The 23,563-nt window shown below is 43.7% G+C and overlaps 1 protein-coding gene across 3 annotated transcripts in view; it reads left to right on the top strand.

Moving 5' to 3' along the window:
- Positions 1–23,563, top strand: part of TAOK3 (TAO kinase 3) — a 188,713-nt gene that overhangs the window by 36,856 nt on the left and 128,294 nt on the right. For 2 of the 3 annotated variants that reach the window (XM_030220130.1, XM_030220131.1), the window contains exons 3-7: positions 499–707; positions 8,378–8,449; positions 16,082–16,183; positions 20,087–20,132; positions 21,961–22,057. In XM_030220130.1, coding sequence (XP_030075990.1) covers positions 8,420–8,449; positions 16,082–16,183; positions 20,087–20,132; positions 21,961–22,057 — 275 coding nt within the window. In that variant the 5' untranslated portion in view covers positions 499–707; positions 8,378–8,419. Of the gene's footprint in view, positions 1–498; positions 708–877; positions 879–8,377; positions 8,450–16,081; positions 16,184–20,086; positions 20,133–21,960; positions 22,058–23,563 lie in introns of all 3 variants that reach the window. The other variant, XM_030220132.1, reaches the window with a different exon arrangement.

Below are 23,563 nucleotides of genomic sequence, written 5' to 3' on the forward strand. Positions count from 1 at the left end.
AATATGCAGGAGATAGATTTGCAAGCACTGCCTCCTTGGTATGCAAATCTATCTCCTGCATATTCATTGTGGATATCCTGAAAACCTGACCTGCCTGCGGCTCTCGAGGACCGGAGTTGCCTACCCCTGGTTTAGAAACTGAAAACCTGAATGGGAAAAGCCATGTGCTTTTACACTAGCTCAGGAGTCCTCACCCTAGTCCTCGGGACAAGCCTAGCCAGTCAGGTTTTTAGGATATCCACAATATGCATGAAAGAGGTAAACCTACAATGAAGGCAGTACATGAATGCAAATTTATCTCATAGATATTCATTGTGGGTATCCTAAAAATCTGGCTAGTGTGTCCTGCGAACTGGGTTCAGACCTCTGCACTAGGTGTTTAGGGATATTTATAATCACATCTTAACACTTTAAAGAGGAAGTACCTTGACAAACCAATATGCTGGAATTTCTGAAAATGTCTGTCCACCTAAAGCTGAATTTCACTTTTGCTTTCAGGTGCTGAACTTTAAGCCAGACATATTTTTCGATGAGGGCCAAAACTGCCTGGAAACTTAAAGAACAAGCAAGGTTGTAATACCATCAAACATGCGTAGGGGGGTGCCAAAAGACCCAGAAATAGCTGACCTGTTCTGTAAGGAAGATCCTGAGGAGCTGTTCATTGACTTACACGAAATTGGACATGGAAGTTTTGGAGCTGTCTATTTGTAAGTGGGATTAATTGCATTATTTGGTTAACTTTCATCTGATCCTCTTCTTACCCAAGGTCTTTATGCTCACCAATGCGTATATTTTTTCCTTCCCCAGTCATTCCTTTCTTAAGAAACGTATAACAAAAAGCTTTTGATGTTTTAGCCCAGTCCTTTGAGCCTTACAGTGTGAACTAGTGTCTGGTTTTCAGTTCAGTGCAAAGGGATGAGCAACAAAGTTTTTGTGACCTTGTTTGTGAGATCTTTTGTTTTTATCATTGCTTTATATCAGTGTTAAATACAACAAAAACAAGCATAATTATCACCCAGTTAGGTGATAAGCGGGATATAAATGAAATAAATAAAAACTGACATTTTCTTATTTGGGCTTCCATTTCAATGGAGTCTGCCTCTGGTCTGTGGTGTCATGAGCCTTCATTTGCAGCTGTGCTGGGCTTTTTGTCGATTTTTTTTTTTTTTTTAATTTCCATAGCATCAGCAGCAGATTAATCCAGAAACTGGTGGGGTTGTATCCGTCTACCAGCAGGTGGAGATAGAGAACACTGAAAGAAGGTTCCTTCAGTATATCTCTGTCTCCAGCAGGTGGTGGACAGATTTATTTATTTGTAGCATTTGTATCCCACATTTTCCCACCAATTTGTAGGCTCAATGTGGCTTACACTTGCCGTAGTGGCGGTTGCCATTTCCGGTTAACAGAATTACAAATGGTATTGCATTAAGGTGCGTACATATATGGTACAGAATAATACATTATGGTATTGCATATAGGTTCCTGAGTGATAGATTAGATTGTAACATATGTTAGGTCATCAATTATAGAGAAATCGTTTTAGGCATAAGGATTAAAGTGGTATTGCATTAAGGTGCGTACATAAATGATAAAAGAAGGATACATTATGGTATTACATATAAGTTCCTGAATAATAAATTGAATTGTAACCTGAATTTGACTGTTGGGGAAGGCTCCTGGGTCGTTTGGCCAGTTGAGCCTTGGGTGTGTGGCTAGTGGTGCCAACTTTGAAGGCATACCTGAATTCAAGGTCCCTGAGTTACCCCGCTGTTCCCCTTAGTACAGGATGCTCCCTTTGGGTTTCTGGCTGTATTGCTCTTGCCTTCCTCACAAAAAAAAAAGAGCAATGAGGCAGTGTTTTCAGCTGTTTAAAAAACAAATAAAAAAACCCAACAAAACTAAGCCTAACTGGATTAAGAGGAAACCTGTGCCTGAACAGCTCTTGGGAGCTAGGAGTGCCGTTGGGCTCCTCCTGAGACCCACATTGGGATCGGAGCGCCATTCTCCCTGGAGTGAGTGTGTTTGTTGTTTAGCTTCTCCTGGCCTCGCGGTCCGTGTTAGCAAGCAGCGCTATGATGGTGGGAACAGTCAAACACTGTTCACACTGCAGGGTGAGCGCATCGCTTCGGGCCTTTGCAGTGCTGGGTGTACAGACAGCGTGGGAGCTGACAGTGCTTCAGTGTCTTCAGAGCCGTGGAGGGGGGGGTTCCTGTGCGGAGGCTTCTGACATGCGCTCCATTTTGCCCATGGCTGAGGATGCAGGGGCAACCACCTCTCAGCTGACTGCCTTTGATCCCTGGCATCTGGAGAACTCGTCTGGTGGCAGCTCCAGGGAGGTTGCTGTGGCCTTTGAGGGTGTTCCAGTGGGGGCAGCAAGACCAGGATGTCTGGCAATTTGTTCTTCCCTGGCTTTATTCTCTTCATGCTCCAGGCTTATCTGTTGAAGCGGGCATTCCATCAGCCACAACCTGCTCTGTTCCCCAGGTTCTAGAGATCTTGTTCAGCTGCCTCAGTCCATGTTTGGAGGACTCCATGCAGAGGCGCAGGCACATGGCGGGCTAGGGCAAAACTTCTCGGCCCTTTAGGCTAGAGGAGGTGGAGGAAGGTGAGCTCCCCCAAGAGGAACAGGATGACCCTAGAGCCATCCGGAGTTTTCACAGGGATGAGCTGTCGTCTCTCATTTCGGGTGCCTTGGAGGTGTTGAATTTTGCTGACTCTTGAGGCGCAGACAGCATCTATGATCAATCTGAAGATAGTCTGCACACGTCGGCCTTCTATGGCATTTACAGTGCTTGTCGCCATTCAGGATCTGATTTCAGAGCAGTGGCCCAATTCTAATGGAGGTATTAAAGTGGCGAGGGCTATGGCTTGCCTCTACCCTGTGGGTGCTGACTATATTGATAGATTTTCTCTCCCTAAAGTGGATGCTCTGGTGTCGACGGTCACCAAGAAGACCACTCTGCCAGTGGAAGGCGAGGTGATACTTAAGGATATGCAGGACCGGCGGTTGAAGGCTTCTTTGAAGCGTTCATTTGAGGTTTTCGCTGTGGCATTGCAGGCGTCAATTGGTAGCTCTTGTGCAGCCAGAGCGTGCCTTAGCTGGCTGGAGCAGGACCTGGAGTTACTCGTTGGCGCTCGCAGCTCCACGCATTGAATCTAGTTGGCCTGTTTGGCTGATGCTGTATGAGATTTAGTGCAGGCTTTGGCCAAGCAGGTAGCTCTGGCAGTGACTGCGCCGGTTATTGTGGCTGTGCCATTGGGCAGCAGACATAGCGTCGAAGCAGTGGCTTACTAAGCTACTCTTTGAGGAGGATCTGGGAAGATCATTAAGGATTTGGGTGATTCCAAAATTTCAGCGCCTTCCAAGGATAAGCCTAAATCAGCCCCTATGATGCGAGCATCGCAACCTCAATTTATTGGGACCCAGCGGTACCGGCCAGGCCAGCCTTCTGGGCCTTTTCTGCCCACCAGATTCCAACTGTGGCCTTCCTTTCGTGGTGACGAGAGGTTTTCAGGAGTGGTGACCTGGCTTGGGAGCTCCTGGACGTTAATTGCTAAGATGGGGCACTGATCCTCTCTTCCGTGTGTTGGATAGGGGGTCGGCTGACCCTTTTCTATGAATAGTGGACCAAGATCACTTCGGACCGATGGGTTCTCTATCTTATCAGAGACTGGTTACAGGTTGAAGTTCTCAACGCCAGTCAGAGATTCCTTTTTGGAGTCTCAGTATGCCATGGTCGCCAATTGAGTGGCGATCGACTATACAGTTACAGCCCTCCTCGAGGTGGGGGCAGCGGAACCAGTACCACACAGTGCTCACAGATCTGTACTCCTTTTACTTTGTGGTAACTCAGAAAAGAGGTTCCTTCTGTTCTGGGCTCAGTTTCCAGAAGGTCGAGTTTCTGCGGGTGCGCCATTACTGCTTGGGAACCTTCAAGTCCGTGATGGCTGTGATGCAGCTGGGAGAGTTTCTGATAGCTCTAGATCTGAAGGAAGCCTATTTGTACATTCCTGATTGGCCTCCGCATCAGTGATTTTTGTGCTTTGCTGTCCTGGGGCAGCATTTTCTGTTTTGCGCCCTGCCCTTTGGGCTAGCAATGACTCCTTGCATGTTTGCCACAGTTATGGTGCATTTCTTTGGAGGGAAGGGGTCTGAGTGCACCCTTACCGCGATGATTGGCTGCTTCACGTGGAGTCAGAACAGTAGAGTCTCCTGGCCACCAGCTGGCTTCTCTCACTCTTGAAAGCGCTAGAATTAGTGATCAGCATTTGAAGGGTCACCTCATTCCTTTCCAGATGCTGCACTATTTGGGAGTGTGTGTCAAAATGGTGCAAGGGTGGGTCATCTTGCTAGAAAGCAGGAGGATCAAGCTCCTTTCTCAGGTAGCGGTCTCTTGAGGTTACCAAGTCCTGTGGCCTGGGATTACGTTTTAGGTGCTGGGATCCATGGCGACCACTCTGGAGGTGGTGCCATGGGTGAGAGCACACTTGCGCCTGCTGCAGCTCTCGCTGCTCTGCAGGTGGTTGCCAGTGTACCAGGACTACTAGCGCCACCTTCTGTGGCTGCCTCAGACATGGCGCTGCATGAGCTGGTAGCTTTGCAACACCAACCCCAACAAGGGATGCTGTTAGCAACTACGCAGTGGATGGTGGTGGTGATGGATACCAGCGATACCAGCGAAGGGCTTATTTTCTCCACCAGTATGCACAGGAGCGATGGTTGATGACGGGCGGTGTTGCCCTTTAATCAACTGGAGCTGTGAGTAGTGCACTGCAGACTTTCAGGAGATAAATACATAAGAACTATAAAGGTCAGGCAGTTTGCGTTCTCTTGGACAACACGATGGCGGTGGGCTACTTCTACCATCGGGCGGTACACAGAGCATGTCATTAGCCTTGTAGCGAGCGGACTTCTGGACAGAAACACTTGCTCTGCTGGTCGACAACACACTTGCAGGTTGGAGAAATCAGGCGGATTTGCTCAGTTGTCATTCCTTGATTCAGCAGAATGGGAGTTGGTGTTGGAGGTGTTCCACCTGTTCTGTCAGAAGTGGGGTACACCCGAGATTGATCTGATGGTGCCCAAGGAGTATGCCAAGATGGCCAAGTCCTTTGCCGAGGAAAGGATCTTGGGTCCTACAGCCTTGGCCAGTGTTGGCGATTCTTCACGTTTTCCTTCCATGGCCCTTGATCGAGAGAATCCTTCTCCAGATCAGCCGGCACAGGAGCTGGTTATCTTGGTGGTTCCAGATTTGATGCAGCTTCTTGTGGACGAGCCTTTGTTTCCGGTAGTGCCAGATTGCCTGCACCAGGGACCAGTGCTGATAGAGGATCCCTTCCGCTTTGGTCTTATGGATTGGCTCTTGAGAGGTTGAGATTGAGGAAAAAGGGCTGTTATGATGTGGTGATAGCCATGTTGCATTGAGCAAGGAAGCGCTCGACTTCTTCAGCGTATGTGGTGAACTTTTGAGGAGTGGTGTACGAATCACGCTAGATCGTCCTTGCGGGTGCCAGTGTGACACAAATGGCTTTTCTGCAGGATGGGTTGCAGGAAGGGCTAGCCTACAGCTCACTCCAGGTTCTGGTTGTGACGTTGGATTGGGGTCTGGGGTTGAGTCTTGAGCTCTTCCTTGACTGCGCATTCGGATGTGGTGCAGGTTCTAAGAAATGTGCTTCATCTCAGGCCTCTGTAGCGCCATTTGTGTCCATCATGGAGTTTGAATTTCATGGGGGGGGAGGGGTGATGCAGAAGGTACCATTTGAACCACTGTGTCTCGCTTCTGACAAGGCTCTTTCCCTGAAGATGGCATTTTTGGTGGCTATGGTTTGGTTCCTCGAGTCTTGGTGATTCAGTCGTTGTCATGTACAGTCCTTTTCCTGCAGATTTCGAAGCTGGGATGAATTTGCGGTCAGTTCCGTCCTTTTCAAAGGTTGTTTCAGCTCCCCCCCCCCCCCCCCCCCCCCCCCCCCCCCCCCCCCCCCCCACACACACACACACACACATTTCACAGGGAGGATTTCAGGCTATTAGATGTTCGTAGAGTCATCCTCTGGTATTTGAGGATGTCGATTACTTCTTTTGTTTGGATCATTTCTTCGTGCTTTTTTCTGGTCCCAGACAGGGCTATGCCGAGTCTGTGACTATAGCTCAGTGGCTGAAGTAAGCAATCACTTCCGCGTACCTCTTGGTAGGGCAGTCTCTGCCTGAGGAATGGCGAGCTCTTTCGACTATGTGTCCAGGGCAGAGACTGGTGTGATGATCTTGGAGGAGATTTGTAGAACAGCCACTTGGGCATCACGACATTCTTTATCGAAACATTATAGAGTTGTTGTAGCCGTCAGTGGTTCTGCCATGGGGAGCGGCGGCTTCCTGCCCTCAATAGTGGATTGCTTTGGTACATACCACCAGTTTCTGGATTCATCTGCTCCTTTGAAGTATAGATATTAAGGCAGTTAATAACAAAAAAAACAAACAAACTAGACTTTCTGAAGTAGACTGTGAAAACTGTAAAACTGCGTATAGCCCAAGAAAACAAGGTAAATTAGTTCCTACTGACTTTTTTTTTCTGTCTCCCTTTGTCTCATCTCTCCCCAGCACCTACAAGTTCATCATATTGGCAGCTGTGTTTTTATACTTGCATATTCGGCACTGGGCCCTACCCAGATCCAAGTGCTGAATATTTGAACATATAGTAACCATTAACACATCAGGTACTGGCAATATTCAGATCTTCTAGTACAGTGATGGTGAACCTTTCAGAGACCGAGTGCCCAAACAGCAACCCAAAATCTAATTATTTATAGCAAAGTGCCGGTACTCATTATGGGTGGGGTCACCACATATGACTCCACCCCTATGATAGCCACACCCCTTACACCAGCCATGGCGCATATAAACAGACATCATTGAAAATATTATACTAGTATAGGAGAAAAAAATAACATGATTTTCTTCCATTATAAATCATTTCTGTAAGCTGTTACAGCTCCAGTATACCCAGTGCAAAATAAGACAGCAGATGTAAATTCTCAAATTTGACATATTCCAAACACTAAAATGAAAATAAAATGATTTTTCCTACCTTTGTTGTCTGGTGATTTTGTTTTTCTATCCATATTGGTTCTAATCGCTGATTCTGCTGCTCTCTATCTGTTCTCTTAACTCCGTTTCCAGGGCTTCCTTTCCATTTATTTCTTTACTTTCCTCCTTTCTTCTTCATTTCTTGCCCTCCATCCATGTCCAGCAACCCTCCTCTCCCCTCCAGCCACAAATGTCCAGCCGCCCTCCCTCCCAGCACCCGGCAGCACCCAGCACCAGGCTTCCCTCCCACCCAGCACCCACCATCAGGTCTCCCTCCCTCCCAGCACACAGCAGCAGCAGCAGGCCTCCCTCCCACCCAGCAGCACACAGACAGCACCAGGCCGGCCTCCCGCCCTCCCTCTCTCCCTCCCAGCACCAGGAACCCCCCTCCTCCTAAAATTTAAAAAGCGTACCGTCCTCGGAGTCAGGGTTAAGGCGGTGTGCGTTGGCAGCGAAGCGCGTGTTCTTTGCTCGACGCGCCTTCGGCCTTTCCTGTCTCTCAAGCTCTGGTCCCGCCTAAACCCCGACTCCGAAGACGGTACGCTTTTTATATTTTAGGAGGAGGGGGGTTCCTGGTGCTGGGGGGGAGGGAGGACGGGCAGGCGGCCCGATGCTTGTTGGGTTGGAGGGAGGGCGGGAGGGAGGCCGAAGGGAGGGAGAGTGGGCGAACCAGCGATGGGGACGGCGCGCGTGCCAAGGTAGAGGGCTCTGCATGCCCTCTCTGGCACGCGTGCCATAGGTTCGCCATCACTGTTCTAGTACCAGGGTGAAGTCAGAACAGCATTTTTCCTGTCCTCAGTTTTATCTGGATAGTTACTAGTTAGCAGACTAAATATTGCTACTAACAAGGTAACTTCTGGCTCCACCTTAGCTTTGTCCCTAGATTTCTCCAGTGTTACTGGATCGTTCTGGAACAGTCCGTGATAATTTTCATCATCATTGTCTAGAAAATGTTACTGAAAACTGACTGGCCTTGGTGAGTGGAGCATATCTGGGTAGAAACCACTCCTACCTGGTAGGTGCCTCTGAATATGAACCCTTTAACGTTAGGTAATTAACTTAAGTTCCAGAATGTAAGAGCTCAGCTTTTTCTGCCTGTCAGTCCCTGCATTTAACTGGTAGTTGAATGCATTTAAAATTGGTGGTAGTGCTGCTTTCAGGAATCCTTTTTAAAGTAAACTCGTTTGCTTTTACTATGATTTACACTTTATCATTATTAAAACTTGACAAACAATACTGATGCCTCCTGACTCTGTGTGACGATAGCATTTTGATCGCTTTATTTCTTTTTCATAGGCTACTAATGCCAGCACTAACGAGGTTGTGGCAGTTAAGAAAATGTCTTATAGTGGAAAGCAGACGAACGAGGTAGGACCCTTAGGTTATAAAATCATTTGTTTGACCAGAGAAAAGAAAAAAAGGTTGGGGATATAGCAATGATGTACAGATTTTTTTTTCTCTAAAGAGCTTATGTCAGAATTTATTTCTCCTCATTTGGAGATGACATGTAAAATAAGGGGTGAGCCATTTCAAGGTCAATTATGTTGTATTTTATTCTATCAACCTCCTGGTAAATTAGAAGGAGACTCAGTTGGATTTTATGCATTTTACTTCAAATACCTGTATTACCTGCTCTAGTGTGATTTTAAATGGAGATGTAAATCTGCATTTGGATGATCTAGATGAGAATACTAGAGATTGTAAGGAATTTTTACAGCTATGGGATTTCTAATATCCTCTTAACAATTTCAACCCATGTAAGGGGGCATATGTTGGATTTGTTAGCATATAGATTTTCAGAAACCCAAGACTATGGGATGAAAGATTTTGGGTGGGAAGAAGTGGTATGGTCAGATCACTTTAGGTTAAACTTTATCCTCAATTGGAAGGAGAAAGCTACTAAGGGTAGAGTGTCATCATTTTCATATAAGACATGAGGTAACTTTGATGGTAAACGGGTCAGGGATAAGATGTATAATAACCAATGTTTGATGCTCAGTCTGACGGATCTTTGAGAGAATGGGATCAAAGAAGTCTGGTAGTGTTAGATGAAATAGTTCCAGTGAGAATAAGAGAGATCTAAACCCAAAGTTGCACCTTGACAAGTTAATGTAGAAGGTAATGGCAGATGAAATGGCTTTGTATTTTGAGAAAAACAATTATTGATCTAAGGAAAAATCTTCCAGTACAAAAGAGGATATGTAAGTTTTTATTGAGGATTTTAATTGCTTTGATGGGGGCGTAATTGCTGACAGAGTGGACTACTTTTAATGCTACATCATTTGAAACTGTGAGCCAACTGGTATTGGAAGTATTCCACAGCATCTTGTATGATGGATATTTGCTCAAATTATATAGTAAAAGAGGCACCTGTTCTTTTTTTGTTTAACAATTTAAGATCTATGTCTCACTTTTTTTTTGTCCAACGGGCTCTTTCCAATAGAGAAAGGAAAGATATGGTGACAGCAGTTCCATGGAATGTGAAGATTGGTAGAAGTGTAAAGACAAATTAAGAAGTGTAATTACAAATTGTAGACCGGTTGCGTCTGTTCTCCTCTTAGCTAAGATCATGGAGGGAATAGTTGCCAAACAGTTAATGGACTATCTGTGCACTGTCTCTGTACTTCGAGTCTCATTCTGACTTTAGGCCACGATATAGCATGGAAACAGTGCAGCACTTTAGAGTAAATTTTAGAACAGAAATCAGTAGAGGTGAAAAAGATCCTCCTTCTACGATTTGATATGTCGAGTGCTTTCGACATGGTAGATCATTCTATTTTATTGATATTATTGGATACAATAGGAATTGGAGGGGAGGTGCTTAATTGGTTTAAAGGTTCTTGTTTTTTTTATTTTTTTTTGTAACATATAGATCTTACCAAGTAAAAATAGCAAACATACGCTCGTATTGACTACTTTTTGATTTCTGAGCAATGTTTGGTATTCCAACATAGAAAATATCACACACTGACTGCCTGGTCATGGCATTTCAATTCAGGTTTATTGGAAATTCCTATATTTTCTGAACAACTTTCTCTGGAAGTAAAGAATACTTTCAGTTAAATACTTTACAAGATACCAATTGGATTACCAGATGGGATGCATTTCAATCATTCATTCATGCTGCTATTATAAGACTTTCTGCCACCCCCCCCCCTCTCCCCCCAAAAAAAACAAAAAAAACCAAACTATACAATCTGAAATTCTGGCTTTAGAACAAACAATTAACTTAAATATTGTCATCAATCTCAGCCTTCTGATTTAACCACTTCAGGTAAATAAAAGTTTGCCAGATGTTGTGAAATCTGATCATGATTACTCTAACAGTAATCAATATAAATCAAACAAAATAAAACATGGAAAAGAAAATAAGATACCTTTTTTATTGGACATAACTTAATACATTTCTTGATTAGCTTTCGAAGCTAATCAAGAAATGTATTAAGTTGTGTCCAATAAAAAAAAAGGTATCATCTTATTTTCTTTTCCATGTTTTATTTTGTTTGATTTATATTGATAACCTTAAGAGTGAACTAACATGGCTACCACACTCCTCTATTCTAACAGTAAGAAAGCTGGTCACCTATTAGCAAATAATTTTAAAATCTAGAGCTCAAAAAAATGACATTTCAGCCATGAAAGATGACAAGTGATTTAGTCACTACCAAACAAGACATAATAAACAGATTTTAAATACTTCTATTCCTCATTATGTTCCTCTGATTTTAATCTCAGAGAAGAGGATCTTTTGTTCTTAAACGGCCTTCTGTTGACCACCGTACTTTAAATACAGAAGACAATACTATCCTATCTTCTGCCATAACAGAACAAGACATTGTAAATGCATTACATGTAAAGGCAAAAAGAAAAAAAGGCTTCTGTCCCTGATGGATTTACTTTGGAATGTTGTTTTGTTTGTTTTTTTCATTTGTATCCCGCATTATCCCACCTTTTGGTAGGTTCAATGTGGCTTACATGGAACAAAGTGAATGGGTACAAGGTATCAAACAGGTTAACAATTCAATAGAACAATGTGAGTAAAGAGCTGAGTTGCCTTTCAGTCCTTATTAGCACCTATATTAAGCTCTCATTTCACTCATTTAATACAATCTGGTGAGGTTAGTGGCACCTTTACGGAGGCTACCATAATAGTTCTTTTAAAACCTGGTAAAGATCCCCAGAACTATTGGCCATTATTGCTGATAAATCTCTCTACCAAAATCCTTGTAGACAGATTATAGTTAATATTACCAAAAATTAATTCTAACTAAACTGGATTTATGCATGGTAGATATTCATACAATAATACTAGATTATTTGCCAGTGTTTTACTCCACTCACAAACTTTCAACAACCCTTATGTAGGTATTGGTTTGGATGCAGAAAAAAAACATTTGATCGAGTTGAATGGCCTTTTATGTTTCATGTATTCAAGTGGTTTGGTTTTTCACAAGAGGCCATTAATATGATCAAAGTCCTGTACTCTGCTTTTGCTACTAGGTTGTTTATTAATGGTCTTTTCTCCAATCCTTTTCATCCCACAAGAGGTACTAGACAAGGGTGCCCCCTCTCACCTTAACTCTTTAACATTGCTCTCAAACCCCTTTTAATGGCCGTTCTATCATTAACAGACATAAAAGGAATTGAAATTGGTAATATGTCTTCTAAAGTGTCTGCATGTGCAGATGGTGTATTATACACTACACCCTCATCTGTACCATACATACTAGAGGTAACTAATACATATTCCATTGTTTCTGGCTATAAACTAAACCCTTCTAAAACAGACATGATACCACTTAATACTGCCAGCCTTAACGACAACTTTTCCCAATTTCCCTTTAAATGGTCACATACAAGATTGAAATATCTAGGCATATTTTTGGTACCTCTATAGATGAAACTATAAATCTTAATTCTACACATCTTTTGAAATGTGCTTCCAACATGACGGCCAAATGGTCACCTCTCCGCCTTACGTGGTGGGGCAGGTTGGACACAATAAAAATGATTCCAGTTCCTAAAATTAACTACATAATTAGCTTCTTGCTGGTTTTACTCAATCCATGTACTTTATAAGAGCTTTGAAAAAATCCTTTCCAAGGTTTTATGGACTAGTAAACCTCCTCGCTTTGCGCTTAAGAGGCTGAAGTGTGCATAAGACCAGGGTGATCTCAATTTTTCACGTTTTTATTGCTTTCTTACTCAGCCTAAGTGCTAAATGGATTACCACTTCAGATATCACTACTAGTCCACTTTGGCTGCAGTGTGAGGCTGAAACATGGAAACCAACACCTCTGCAACCTTGGGCTTCCATACCCTTTTCTAATAATGCTATTGGCTCAGCATCACAAACTGTATGCAGAGTACTTGACTCTTTTGTTCAGCATCCATACTAGAGAGTTGCACGGGGACAGAAATCTTACCCATCCCTGCAAGAATTTAATTACCTACTAAAATATGAGTTCCTTTATATCAATCCAGTCACTAATAATAATAAATTATTACACACAGTAACTGCTATTCCATTTAACAATACTTTTTCCTTTATGTACTTTTACTTTCTTCAAACATTAATATACGTATCTTAAACAGTGTTCCATATCCACATTCACACACTATCAAACCACATTTATTCCAATCTCTTCATATCTCATTCAGATCTTATATGAACCTAGGTTAACTCAAGATACTGGGGTTCATTGCGCCCCTTGAGCTAGTTAGACATGTGATGTAATAATGTCCAACATCCTACTTATTGACAAAACAAACTTGTATCTACTCAACCTCTCACAGTTCACAATATCTTAAATCAGTCTTATCAGTTGGTAATAATGAGGGGCTTTGATTGTCCCCAAAGTTCTCAATGTTGGTTTCTTAATCGATCTCGCTCTTCCCGCTTATAAACTTGATTACTCGTATCACGGTCCTCCCTTTGGTAATTTTTTTCTGATCCACTATAGATATATATGTTGATCTATGGCTCGTTTTGAATGACTCCATAGTGGATCAGAAGGTGGAGGAGGGGCTCTGTATGTGAAAAATAATATCAGAGTGGGTGAAATGCAGGGGACCTGGGTAAAGGAGGAAGCTATATGGATCGCTGTAGAAAGAGAAGATGGAACCTGTATCCATACGGGTGTTATCTACAGACCTCCAGTACAAATGGAGAAGCTGAACAAAAGGATCTGATAGATGATATTCATAAGCTCGGTATGAAAGGGGAGGCACTGTTGCTGGGAGATTACAACTTGCCTGATGTGGATTGGAACGTCCCGTCAGCAGAATCGGAAAGAAGTAGGGAGATCGTGAATGCCTGTCAAAGTGCCTTGTTCAGACAAATGGTGTCAGAACTCATGAAGAAAGGGTTGATGCTGGATCTAGTGTTCACAAATGGAGGTAGTGTTTCCAGTGTCCATGTGAGCGCCCATCTAGGCAATAGCGATCATCACACGATATGGTTTGATATAAGAGCAAAAGAGTGCAACCGCACAAAACTCAAAAGTACTGGATTTCGGACGTGCTGATTTTGTTAAAATTGGGGAATACCTGAAGGAGGGGCTGGTGGCATGAGTAGGCGTATGTAAAGTGGAAGCACAGTGGTCCAAGCTGAAAGCTGCCATACGTATGGCGACTGATCTTTACACAAGAAAAGTTAACATAAACAAGAGAAACAGGAAGCCTATATGATTCTCCAAACAAGTGGCTGAAAAAATAAGGGCAAAAAAGATTTTGTTGAAGAAATACAGAAGAATGCAATAGGAGGATCATATAAGAGATTGTCAGCTTAAACTCAAAGAAGTCAAGAGGGAAATTTGGTTAGCGAAAGCACAGGTGGATGAAAAATGGCTAAAGATGTAAAGAGAGGTGACAAGATATACATGTAACATAGTAGATGACCTGTACGGTCAATCCAGTCTGCCCACAAGATAAACTCATATGTGCTGCTTCATGTGTATACCTGACCTTGATTTGTATCTGCCATTTTCAGGGCACAGACTGTATAAGTCTGCCCAGCACTAGCCCCGCCTTCCACCACCGGCTCTGCCACCCAATCTCCGCTAAGCTTCTGAGGATCCATTCCTTCTGAACAGGATTCCTTTATGTTTATTCCATGCATTTTTGAATTCCGTTACCATTTTCATCTCCACCACCTCCCGCGTGAGGGCATTCCAAGTATCCACCACTCTCTCCATGAAAAAATACTTCCTGACATTTTTCTTGAGTCTGCTCCCCTTCAATCTCATTTCATGTCCTCTAGTTCTACTGCCTTCCCATCTCCGGAAAAAGTTTGTTTGTGGATTAATACCTTTCAAATATTTGAACATTTGTATCATATCACCACTGTTTCTCCTTTCCTCTAGGGTATACATGTTCAGGTCAGCAAGTCTCTCCTCATACGTAACGCAAATCCCATACCATTTTTGTAGCTTTTCTTTGCACCGCTTCAATTCTTTTTGCATCCTTAGCAAGATACGACCTCCAAAACTGAACACAATACTCCAGGTGGGGCCTCAAGTTGTTTCAGCCTTTCTTCATAGAGCAGTTGACTCATCCCCTTTATCATTTTTGTCGCCCTTCTCTGTACCTTTTCTAATTCCACTATATCTTTTTTGAGATGCGGTGACCAGAATTACACACAGTATATTCGCGATGCAGTTGTACCATGGAGCGATACAAAGGTATTATAACATCCTCATTTTTATTTTCCATTCCTTTCCTAATAATACCTTTGCTGCCACAGCACACTGAGCAGAGGATTTCAACGTATTCTCAACGATGACTCCCTAGATCCTTTTCCTGGTCGGTGACTCTTAACATGGAACCTTGCATCACCTAGCTATAGTTCGGGTTCCTCTTTCCCATGTGCATCACTTTCCACTTGCTCACATTAAACGTCATCTGCCATTTGGTTGCCCAGTCTCGTAAGGTCGTCTTGCAATTTTCCACAATCCTCTTGCGATTTAACAACTTTGAATAACTTTGTGTCGTTGACAAATTCAGTTACCTCACTAGTTGTTCCCATATCTAGATCATTTATAAATATGTTAAAAATCAGTGGCCCCAAAACAGGCCCCTGCGGAACACCACTATCTACCCTTCTCCGTTGAAAGTTCATGTAGTGGTTTTGCCTTAGCATTTGCTTTTAAACAAAACTGAGGCCTTTGGCGGGAGGAATAAGGGGGAGGATTTGTTTAAGAAATTATACCTAGTGGCAAGGAAATGTATTTTACAATCCTGGATTGCAGATGAACCCCTAACCTATTGGTCATGGAGGAATCAAATCCATTTGTTGCTTACTTGGGTGGTAAAGGAGGCTCGTGGATCCCCTAAACAAAAACAAAAGCTTTTTTTTTTTTTTTGTTACATTTGTGTCCCGTGCTTTCCCACTCATGGCAGGCTCAATGTGGCTTACATGGGGCAATGGAGGGTTAAGTGACTTGCCTGAAGTGGGAATCAAACTCAGTTCCTCAGGACCAAAGTCCACCACCCTAACCACTAGGCCACTCCTCTACTCCATATTGAGGATTCAGGACTGCTACATACAACATTTGACTCAGATTGGGAGGAGCTTGCTTTTAAATAACATGTGAGTTTCCTCCCCCCTATGCATTACTTCTTGTTATCTGTAGGAACCTCTCTCAGATGTTTTTGTAGGCAGGTAGAGGGGTGGGGTGGGGAGTAAATATTATATGATGTCTGTCTGTCTGGCGGGGCCATAAGATCCAAGGCCCTAGCTTGCTTCTTTAATGTAGACGGTGGGAGGAGTGGGGATAAGGAATTAAATGTAAGATGTATTGAATTTTTTCAGTTTGTTACATGTATTTCTGTTCTTGAATAAAAATTGTTATATGTAATCTGTGGAACAAGAGGTAACGTTAAAAATACATTCCCCAGTTGTGTTTGCCGTTGGCAATTTGTGTATATTGCTTAGTAGCATACAGTAGTAGTAGTAGTAAATACAAAGTATAATTTCATCTCTTCTCTGATTTCCAACAGAAATGGCAGGACATTATGAAAGAAGTGAAATTTTTGTGTCAACTCAGGCACCCTAATACCATAGAGTTTAAGGGATGCTACCTTAAAGAACATACTGCCTGGGTAAGTAACAACCAGGATCATTTGCACAGCACTGGTCAGAAAAACTGCAGAATAGAGCACAAAAATTGCCATTGCTTTTCTTTACCTTTTATAGAAGACTAGTAAAAAAGCCCCGTTTCTGAAGCAAATGAAACGGGGGCTAGCAATGTTTTCTTCTGTGTGCATGTGGAAGTGTGTGTGTCCCTGCCCTCTGGCCTCTCTCCCCTCCCCCCTCTGAGTCCTTCACTGTTACAGAGCCAGCGATTTGATTTCGTGCTCTGCTGTTTTCCTTCACTGACTGTGTTACAGAGAGGGCGGGGCAGACACTCATAGGGAAACCGGATATCTCGCCCCCTTCACACTTCCGGCTGGAGGCTTCATAGAACGTTGGTGTTGCCTTTTATATAGAGAGATAGTAAAAAAGCCCCGTTTCTGAAGCAAATGAAACGGGGGCTAGCAATGTTTTCTTCTGTGTGCATGTGGGAGTGTGTGTGTCCCTGCCCTCTGGCCTCTCTCCCCTCCCCCCTCTGAGTCCTTCACTGTTAAAGAGCCAGCGATTTGATTTCGTGCTCTGCTGTTTTCCTTCACTGACTGTGTTACAGAGAGGGCGGGGCAGACACTCATAGGGAAACCGGATATCTCGCCCCCTTCACACTTCCGGCTGGAGGCTTCATAGAACGTTGGTGTTGCCTTTTATATAGAGAGATAGTAAAAAAGCCCCGTTTCTGATGCAAATGAAACGGGGGCTAGCAATGTTTTCTTCTGTGTGCATGTGGGAGTGTGTGTGTCCCTGCCCTCTGGCCTCTCTCCCCTCCCCCCTCTGAGTCCTTCACTGTTACAGAGCCAGCGATTTGATTTTGTGCTCTGCTGTTTTCCTTCACTGACTGTGTTACAGAGAGGGCGGGGCAGACACTCATAGGGAAACCGGATATCTCGCCCCCTTCACACTTCCGGCTGGAGGCTTCATAGAACGTTGGTGTTGCCTTTTATATAGAGAGATAGTAAAAAAGCCCCGTTTCTGAAGCAAATGAAACGGGGGCTAGCAATGTTTTCTTCTGTGTGCATGTGGAAGTGTGTGTGTCCCTGCCCTCTGGCCTCTCTCCCCTCCCCCCTCTGAGTCCTTCACTGTTACAGAGCCAGCGATTTGATTTCGTGCTCTGCTGTTTTCCTTCACTGACTGTGTTACAGAGAGGGCGGGGCAGACACTCATAGGGAAACCGGATATCTCGCCCCCTTCACACTTCCGGCTGGAGGCTTCATAGAACGTTGGTGTTGCCTTTTATATAGAGAGATAGTAAAAAAGCCCCGTTTCTGAAGCAAATGAAACGGGGGCTAGCAATGTTTTCTTCTGTGTGCATGTGGAAGTGTGTGTGTCCCTGCCCTCTGGCCTCTCTCCCCTCCCCCCTCTGAGTCCTTCACTGTTACAGAGCCAGCGATTTGATTTCGTGCTCTGCTGTTTTCCTTCACTGACTGTGTTACAGAGAGGGCGGGGCAGACACTCATAGGGAAACCGGATATCTCGCCCCCTTCACACTTCCGGCTGGAGGCTTCATAGAACGTTGGTGTTGCTTTTTATAGAGAGAGATTTTAGTCTCTGAAGTAGATATTTTTGAAGTAGACAGAAATGTTGAATCAGTGATCTCAAAGTGTCAAAACAGTCAGTCAAATTTACACCTATGAGCAGAGTAATGTGACTTGGTAAATTTTGGTTATTGCAGCTTTGACATTAAGACGGGTATTCATTCAAGTTTAGCAGCTCAGCAGCAATAATTACGCCATATCATGCCAGGCTACAGAGAATTTTCATCCTAGACTTGTTAGAAAGTTTTATGTAAGAAAAACAGTACAAAACATGACTGTTGTGGTGCCAGTGAATGTTCTCAGCCTAGAAAAGGATGAAGAGCTGCAGTTCTACAGAACGCTTACGTTTGGTTTTATTTTTGTTACATTTCTACCCTACGCTTTCCCACTCATGGCAGGCTCAATGCGGCTTACATGGGGCAATGGAGGGTTAAGTGATTTGCCAAGAGTCCCACTAGCAACATTCCATGTAGAATCTCCAATAGTAGCAACAGAATCTCCAATAGTAGCAACATTCCATGTAGAATCTCCAATAGTATCTATTTTATTTTTGTTACATTTGTACCCTGCGCTTTCCCACTCATGGCAGGCTCAATGCGGCTTACATGGGGCAATGGAGGGTTAAGTGACTTGCCCAGAGTCACAAGGAGCTGCCTGTGCCTGAAATGGGAATCGAACTCAGTTCCCCAGGACCAAAGTCCACCACCCTAACCACTAGGCCACTCCTCCACTGTTGCTACTATTTGAGATTCTACATGGAATGTTGCTATTCCACTAGCAACATTCCATGTAGAAGTCGGCCCTTGCAGATCACCAGTGTGGCCGCGCAGGCTTCTGCTTCTGTGAGTCTGACGTCCTGCGTCAGACTCACAGAAACAGAAGCCTGCGCAGCCTTCTACATGGAATGTTGCTAGTGGAATAGCAACATTCCATGTAGAATCTCCAATAGCAGCAACATTCCATGTAGAATCTCCAATAGTAGCAACATTCCATGAAGAATCTCCAATAGTATCTATTTTATTTTTGTTACATTTGTACCCTGCGCTTTCCCATTCATGGCAGGCTCAATGCGGCTTACATGGGGCAATGGAGGGTTAAGTGACTTACCCAGAGTCACAAGGAGCTGCCTGTGCCTGAAGTGGGAATCCAACTCAGTTCCTCAGGTCCAAAGTCCACCACCCTAACCACTAGGCCACTCCTCCACTGTTGCTACTATTTGAGATTCTACATGGAATGTTGCTATTCCACTAGCAACATTCCATGTAGAAGTCGGCCCTTGCAGATCACCAATGTGGCCGCGCAGGCTTCTGCTTCTGTGAGTCTGACGTCACAGAAACAGAAGCCTGCGCAGCCTTCTACATGGAATGTTGCTAGTGGAATAGCAACATTCCATGTAGAATCTCCAATAGTAGCAACATTCCATGTGGAATCTTCAATAGTAGCAGAATTCCATGTAGAATCTCCAATAGTAGCAACATTCCATGTAGAATCTCCAATAGTATCTATTTTATTTTTGTTACATTTGTACCCTGCGCTTTCCCACTCATGGCAGGCTCAATGCGGCTTACATGGGGCAATGGAGGGTTAAGTGACTTGCCCAGAGTCACAAGGAGCTGCCTGTGCCTGAAGTGGGAATCAAACTCAGTTCCTCAGTTCCCCAGGACCAAAGTCCACCACCCTAACCACTAGGCCACTCCTCCACTGTTGCTACTATTTGAGATTCTACATGGAATGTTGCTATTCCACTAGCAACATTCCATGTAGAATCTCCAATAGTAGCAACATTCCATGTAGAATCTCCAATAGTAGCAACAGAATCTCAATAGTAGCAACATTCCATGTAGAATCTCCAATAGTAGCAACATTCCATGTAGAATCTCCAATAGTATCTATTTTATTTTTGTTACATTTGTACCCTGCGCTTTCCCATTCATGGCAGGCTCAATGCGGCTTACATGGGGCAATGGAGGGTTAAGTGACTTGCCCAGAGTCACAAGGAGCTGCCTGTGCCTGAAGTGGGAATCGAACTCAGTTCCTCAGGACCAAAGTCCACCACCCTAACCACTAGGCCACTCCTCCACTCTAAATGCAGGTTAAATCCATTTGATTTAGACCCACAAATAATGCTTAGAAGGACAACTACCTCAATTTTAATGTATTTTATCCACTGCCACAGCTTCTTTTCCTCTATTGTCAGGAATAATCGGCTATCTGCAAATTTTAGGGGACTGCAGTTTATACTGAGATCACAGATAAGTGCAAGGAGGGATGAGCTGTTCTAGTCTGTGGAAGAGAGAGATGAGGTTATTGTAATAACAGTTTGCTTTTTTTGACCTATTGCAGTTAGTGATGGAGTATTGCTTAGGATCTGCATCAGATTTATTAGAAGGTAAGTAATAACATTTCTTGGTTTGATTTTTGCATTGTCGTTATAAACCTTGAAGGGTTAATATTCAGATGACTTGTACTCTGTTAACTTTGGAACTTAAACAAGATGATTTAAATTTCTTGTGCTGTTTGACTAAAATTTAAAATTCAGTTGGCATTGTGTTATCCAGTTAACTGGTTAAGTGAAGAGGGAGGGAGAGAGATGCCAGTATGGCTAAAGATTATCCAGGCGGTGCCTATATTAGTTCTGTCTGATTCACTTTTAACTGGTTCACTGTGGTCAAAAGTAGACCTCCTAAAGTTATTTTTAACCAGGCATTTTCAAAAGGCCAGTCTTACAAGGTTAATTGGTTAACTATCTACTTAAGGATTAATGGTCTGATGCTCAGAAGTAAACACGGACGCTAGAGGCCATTAACACCAGACTAGTGCCCGTGTTTACCAGTGCGATGCTCAGATGCCCTAACTGTAGAAAACAAGCTTGCAAAGGAACAGTGCAAATAACATGCAAATGTAGTTAAGAGGATGTAAATTAGCTCACTTCCTACTTCCCTCTGATGGCGCACTTAACCAGGGCACCCGTACTGCTAGAAACCTAACACCAGGCGTTAGGGTGTCCAGTCCCCACTTTTGCACGTGTGAAAATGAATCATGCTCCAGAGAGTTCTGTGAAAAGCTTAATACAAGCTCCGGAACGGGCAACACGGGATCACATTTACACATATGTGAGAATATATAGCCTGCAGTCTTCGGAGAAAAAGTGTTTTGAAATACAAGGGTATACAGAAGTCTCTCTAAATTATATTTGGATATAGGGTAATATATGAGGTTTTGTTCTTTTTTTTTTTTTAGTGGATATATATTTACACCTTTAAACACAACTGTGACTTAGAAATTTGAGACTACAGAGTGTTGCTGTTACTACTAATACTTATTTCTGTAGCGCTACTAGATGTATGCAGCACTGTATACAAAACACATAAGACAATCCTGCACAGAGCTTACAACCTGTTCAAGACATACAAGAAATATAAGGGATTAGGGAGTGAGTTATTGTGAATGACTGATTGAAACAAACACAGGTACTAAACAGGTGAATAAGTACATAAATACATAAGTAATGCCATACTGGGAAAAGACCAAGGGTCCATCGAGCCCAGCATCCTGTCCACGACAGCGGCCAATCCAGGCCAAGGGCACCTGGCGAGCTTCCCAAACATACAAACATTCTATACATGTTATTCCCGGAATTGTGGATTTTTCCCAAGTCCATTTAGTAGCGGTTTATGGACTTGTCCTTTAGGAAACCGTCCAACCCCTTTTTAAACTCTGCTAAGCTAACTGTCCAACCCCTTTTTAAACTCTGCTAAGCTAACCGCCTTCACCACTTTCTCCAGCAACAAATTCCAGAGTTTAATTATACGTTGGGTGAAGAAAGATTTCTCCGATTTGTTTTAAATTTACTACACTGTAGTTTAATCGCATGCCCCCTAGTCCTAGTATTTTTGGAAAGCGTGAACAGACGCTTCACATCCACCTGTTCCACTCCACTCATTATTTTATATACCTCTATCATGTCTCCCCTCAGCCATCTCTTCTCCAAGCTGAATAGCCCTAACCTCCTTAATCTTTCTTCATAGGGAAGTCGTCCCATCCCCGCTATAGGAGGTTAAGAGTTAAAAAAGCAGCCTCAAAAAGCTTGGCTTTTAGCCTAGGTTTGAATTGTGGTATATATATATAGGATATGAATGTGTTCTACAGTATATTGACAATACTTAAGTTCAGAAGCAGCGATTAAGTGTGACATTGTCCTTTGGATTTTTCCTCAGTTCATAAGAAACCACTTCAGGAACTGGAGATTGCTGCCATTACCCACGGTGCCTTGTTGGGATTGGCTTACCTGCATTCTCACAATATGATTCATAGGTAAGAGATTCTCTATATGCTGTATTTCCACTTTCATTTCTTTCTTTTCAGCTTTTTTATTTTCCACAGAGGGACATGCAAAGTGGCCCAGATACATACAAATCAGCGCAGTGCAATAAAATGTACTTTGTAGTTTTATTGATTGTACATTCAAAGTGCCTCCAGATGCAAAACTTAGATTTCAACACAGCACTGGAACATTGTGATTCTGTGCCTTTGTCGTCTTCCTGTTCATTAATCTGACAGTTCTAATTGGAGCAGCCTTCCCAGAGCTCAGTGTACGGTTCTGAACATACACAGTAACTTCCTAGGTTTTGTTTGCTCCACTGAATGGATGCAAAGACCAAAGCTTCCTTGTTAGTGACAAGTTTATCCTCTTGCATGTCTTTTAGACATTGTTATTCATTGTTTCAAGGAATTAATAGTCTCATCTAGGGTTTTGTTTTTAAAGAGAAAGAATGAACACAAGTTGCTGTCGACCCCCCTACCCTATCCTCCCACATCTCCAATCTCTTCCCTTCCATCTCGTCTTCTGAATCTGTCGACACGGCTGTCTCTACCTACAATGAAACTCTCTCCACTGCTCTGGATACCCTAGCACCATCTGTCTCTCGCCCCACTAAGCGCACTGATCCGCAGCCCTGGTTAACCCCTTGCATCCGTTACCTTCGCTCCTGCACCCGATCTGCTGAACGACTCTGGAGGAAATCTCGCACCCTATCAGACTTCACCCATTACAAATTCATGCTATCCTCCTTCCAGTCCTCCCTATTCCTTGCCAAACAGGAATATTACTCTCAATTAACCAATTCTCTTGGCTCCAACCCTCGTCGCCTCTTCGCCACCCTCAACTCCCTACTTAAAGTACCCTCCGCTCCCACCCCCCCTCACTCTCTCCTCAAACACTAGCTGACCACTTCCGCAATAAAGTGCAGAAGATTAACCTTGAATTCACTTCCAAGCCTTCTCCTCCCTGTGACTTCTTAACCCACTCCCTCTACCAACCTAACCCTGCTTCCTTTTCCTCCTTCCCTGAGATCACCGAAGAGGAAACTGCTCGCCTTCTTTCTTCCTCTAAGTGCACCACCTGTTCCTCGGATCCCATTCCCACCAATCTGCTTACCAACATCTCTCCTACAGTTAACCCCTCAATCTGTCACATCCTCAACCTCTCTCTCTCCACCGCTACTGTCCCTGACTCCTTCAAGCACGCAGTAGTCACACCACTTCTCAAAAAACCATCACTTGACCCCACCTGTCCCTCCAACTACCGCCCCATCTCTCTTCTACCCTTCCTCTCCAAATTACTTGAACGTGCTGTCCACAGCCGTTGCCTCGACTTCCTCTCCTCTCAGGCTGTCCTCGACCCGCTTCAATCTGGCTTTCGCCCACTACACTCGACAGAAACAGCACTCTCTAAAGTCTGCAATGACCTGTTCCTCGCCAAATCCAAAGGCCATTATTCCATCCTCATCCTCCTCGACTTATCCGCCGCCTTTGATACCG

Source organism: Microcaecilia unicolor, chromosome 11, assembly GCF_901765095.1.
Source record: "Microcaecilia unicolor chromosome 11, aMicUni1.1, whole genome shotgun sequence".
Lineage (NCBI taxonomy): Eukaryota > Metazoa > Chordata > Amphibia > Gymnophiona > Siphonopidae > Microcaecilia > Microcaecilia unicolor.